Source organism: Eimeria mitis, genomic scaffold (assembly GCF_000499745.2).
Source record: "Eimeria mitis Houghton genomic scaffold, Emh_scaff1290, whole genome shotgun sequence".
NCBI lineage: Eukaryota > Apicomplexa > Conoidasida > Eucoccidiorida > Eimeriidae > Eimeria > Eimeria mitis.
The window spans coordinates 1-3,911 of NW_013568613.1; the positions used below are offsets into that span (position 1 = coordinate 1).

The 3,911-nt window shown below is 60.9% G+C and overlaps 1 protein-coding gene across 1 annotated transcript in view; it reads left to right on the forward strand.

The window, feature by feature from the left end:
* Positions 1 to 210: 210 nt before the first annotated feature.
* The window catches only part of EMH_0033860 (uncharacterized protein), a gene marked incomplete at both ends in the record, with an annotated part of 8,749 nt that continues 5,048 nt past the window's right edge, over positions 211 to 3,911 (forward strand). Inside the window, 5 exons of the mRNA XM_013494798.1 lie at positions 211 to 385; positions 674 to 1,943; positions 2,101 to 2,221; positions 2,437 to 2,703; positions 3,023 to 3,355. Coding sequence (XP_013350252.1) covers positions 211 to 385; positions 674 to 1,943; positions 2,101 to 2,221; positions 2,437 to 2,703; positions 3,023 to 3,355 — 2,166 coding nt within the window. The remainder of the gene's footprint in view (positions 386 to 673; positions 1,944 to 2,100; positions 2,222 to 2,436; positions 2,704 to 3,022; positions 3,356 to 3,911) is intronic.

The following is a 3,911-nucleotide window of genomic DNA, read 5'->3' on the forward strand; positions in this document are numbered from 1 at the left end:
GCTGCTGCAGCAGCAGCAAACTGCTTCGTCTGTTGTGTCTCCCTCGTGTGCCTGCAGCTGCAGGCTGCTGCTGCGCTGCAGCAGCAAGACAGGAAGCTGCAGCAGCGGGTGTTTAGTGCGTGGCGTGAGCAGCAGAAGCAAGTGCAGCAGCAGCGGGACAGAAAGCAAAGGCTGCAGCAGCTGCAGCAGCAGCTGCAGCAGATGCTGCGCATGCAGCTGCAGCACAGAGTACTGGTTGCTTGGCTGCGGCGGCTGCTGCGTCCGGTGCAGCAGCAGCAAACAGCAGCAGCACTTCAGGAGAGGTGCAGCAGGAAGTTGCTGCTGCTGCTGCTGCAACAGTGGAAAGCTGCTGCTGCTGCAGCGCAGCGCCGCCGCCTTGCTGCAGGTGAGATATCCCTGCTGCAGTTTGCTGCTGCAGCTACTCCTGCTGCTGCTGCCCCTGTTGCTGCTGCTGCTGCTGAAGTTCCCCGATTGCTCAGCCCTTCTGCTTCTTGGCATTTCTAATTGTATACGTTTGCTGCTGCTGCTGTCGCTGCTGCTGCTGCTGCTGTCGCTGCTGCTGCTGCTGCTGTCGCTGCTGCTGCTGCTGCTGTCGCTGCTGCTGCTGCTGTCGCCGCTGCTGCTGCTGTTGCTGCTGCTGCTGCTGCTGCTGCTGCTGCTGCTGCTGCTGCAGAGACAGTGCGTCAGAAGTGTGAGCTGCGGATCCTTCGGGCGAATTTTCTGTGGCTGGAGAGTACAGCTAGACGGCAGCAGCTGCTGCGGCTGCGGCTGCTGCATGCGTTGCTGCTGTTGCCGCTGCAGCTGCCGCTGCTGCCCGCGCCTGCAGCAGCAGCAGCAGCAGATGCAGCACCGGCGCGCCTTCCTCTTGTTCCGCGTGCCTTGCTGCAGTCGCTTGCTGGTGAGCTGGCTGCACCTGAACAGCAGCAGCAGCAGCAACTGCAGCGACTGCAGCAGCAGCAGCAGCAGCAGAAAAGGCTGCAGCAACCAACTCCATCAACTGCAGCACCGGAGTCTACAATCTGCCTTCAAGAGCAGCAGCAGCAGCAGCAGCAGCAGCAGCAGCAGGGCGTTCTGTCCCCTCCGCCTCTACAGCTGCCAGCAGCTCGTAGCGCTGATACAAAGAAAGATTTGCATGCAACAGCAGCAGCAGCAGCAGCAGCAGCAACTCCGGGGGACCTGTGGACCTCTCAGGACTCCACTGCAGCAGACACGGACGATCTGCTGTCTTCTCGCCGCAGCAGCTGCGCTGTGCTGCTGCTGCTGCGCGAGCTTTCTACTGGAGCAGCAGCAGCAGCAGCAGCAGCAGCAAACACTGAATCTGTTGATGCATGTCTAGACGCATTTGAGAGAGACGGCTGCTGCCTGCCGCAGCAGCAGCAGCTGCTGCTGCTGAGTCAGTCTGTCTTGCTGCAGCACCAGCAGCACCAGCAGCAGCAGCAGCAGGGAGCCCCTTCTCTAGACGCTGCTCAGCACCACGAGCTCGCCATCTACCACAGCAGCAGCAGCAGCAACAGCAGCAGCAGCAGCAGCAGCAGCAGCACGCAGTGGAAACTCTCGCTGCCCAGGGAGCTGCTGGCAGCAGCGTGGCATTATGTGCGGCTGGTGCGTCGCTGCTTCCTCTTATGGAGGCGATATAAAACAGCAGATTTGCTGCGGCGGCAGCAGCAGCAGCAGCAGGTGCTGCTGCTGCGGCGGCAGCAGCATCAGCTGCTGCTGCAGCAGTCTTGGATAGCATGGTGTACGGCTTGGCAGCAGCAGAAGAACGATGCTGCTGCTGCAGCACGACACTTCTCGCTGCTGCTGCTGCAGCGGCTGCTGCTCAGCTGGCGGCTTCTTGCGCAGCCCCGCATGCGGCGTTCTGCTGCTGCTGTTGCTGCAGTGCAGCAGCAGCAGCAGCAAACTCTGTTCGCTGTGGTGATGAAAGCATGGAGACAATGGACGCTGTAAGCCATTCCTTTGCTGCTGCTGCTGTCTCAGGCAGCAACTGCAACATGCTGCTGCTCTTGCTGCTGCTGCTGCTGCTGCTGNGCTGCTGCTGCTGTCTCAGGCAGCAACTGCAACATGCTGCTGCTCTTGCTGCTGCTGCTGCTGCTGCTGCAGGAAGAAACGGCAGATACGCCGTGCTGCTGCTGCTGCTGCAGCACTGAGGGCGACGCGGCTTTCTTCTCAGGTCTTCGGCTCATGGGCGACAGCAGCAAGGCTGCACACGATAGAGACGCAGGTGCTGCTGCTGCTGCTGCTGCTGCTGCTGCTGCTGTTGCTGTTGCTGCTGCCTCTCTTTCCTTTGGCGTGCTTGGGGTTGGTCTTCGTGCTTCTCCTTGCGGGTGCAAATGCAGCCCTGCTGCTGCTGGTGTTGCTGCTGCTGCTGTTGCTGCTGTTGCTGCTGCTGCTGTATGAGAATGCTGCAGCTGCTTTGTGTTTGTTGATGTGTTACAGCTGCGGCGTCAGCAGCAGCAGCGGCTGCTGCGGCAGCTGCTGCTGTATTGGCGCCTGTGCTTCCTCTGCCGCCGTCTTGCTGCTGCTGCTCTGTTGGCGCAGCAGCGGCCGCTGCTGCGGCGTGGCTGGCAGCAGCTGCGGCTGCATGCATTCAGCAGCAAACTGCAGCAGCAAACACTGCAGCGGGGCTTCGCTGCACTGCTGCAGGCCGTCAACCTGCGGCGGAGACTTGAGTGGTGCCAGGCATGCGCCACACTGCAGCAAGCCGTAAGCCCAGCAGCAGCAGCAGCAGCAGCAGCAGCAGCAGCAGCAGTCGTAGTAGCAGCAGCAGCAGCAGCAGCAGTATAGCAGCAGCTGCTGCTGCTGCTGGTGCAGCAGCTATAGGGGACTGGCTTTAGTTTTGGATTTGCGCCAATGTAGCAGCAGCAGCAGCAGCAGCAGCAGCAGAAGCAGCAGCAGCAGCAGGAGAAGCATTTGAATAACCAGCAGCTGCAGGCTGACCGATGCAGGAGCAGCAAGAGCAGCAACGACAGCAGCAACAGCAGCAGCAGGTGTGGGGTTGTATGTGTGTTTGCTGCTGCTGCAGATCCGGACGCAGCACGAGGTATTTGAGCGGTGGCGTTTGCTGCTGCTGCAGCGGCGGCGTGTTGCTTCTCTCCGCTCTGTTGGTGCTGCTGCTGCAGTGCTGCTGCGGCTCAACCGTTCTTTTTCTGCGTGGAAGGAGCTGGCAGCAGCAAGACAGCAGCAGCGGCAGCAGCAGCTGCTGCTGCTGCAGCAGCAGCAGCAGATACAGGGGAACCAAGGCAAAGCCCTTGCTGCTCGCTTCTTAAGACTCTGGCGCTTAGCTTACAGGCTGCAGCGGCTGCTGCAGCGGCGTGCTGCTGCTGCTGCATGCAGGGCCTTCGGGGCCCTGAGAGAGGTGCGTCTTGCTGCTGCTGTTGCTGCCGCTGCTGTTGCTGCTGCTACTGCTGCTGCTGCTCCTGCAGTGATGCAGTGCGTTCTTACCGTGCAGCCGGCAGTGTTGCAGAAGCAGCAGCAGCAGCAGCAGCTGCTGCTGCTGCTCCTTTCTCTAGAACTCTTCGATGGTTCCTTTTGCTTGCATTTGCTGCTGCTGCTGCTGTTGCTGCTGCTGCTGCTGTTGCTGCTGCTGCTGCTGTAGGCTGCGGCTCGAAGGGCGGTGGAGGTGCAGCGCTTCAGCGCATGCAGACGGCAGCAGCTGCTGCACTTCTTCAGGGCTTGGCGGCGAGCAGCAAAACTGCATGTAGCTGCTGCTGCTGTTGATGATAGATGCTCCCGCAGGTCTGCTGCTGCTGCTGCTGTTGCTGCTGCTGCTGTTGCTGCTGCTGCTGTTAGTGAGCGCATGCTGTGAGGGGCTGCAGCTGCTGCTGCGCGTCGTGCTGCTGTTTTGGCTTCGAGTATAGCGGTGTGTTGGTAGTGCTGCTGCAGCTAGGCACCGATACTCTTTGCTGCTGCTG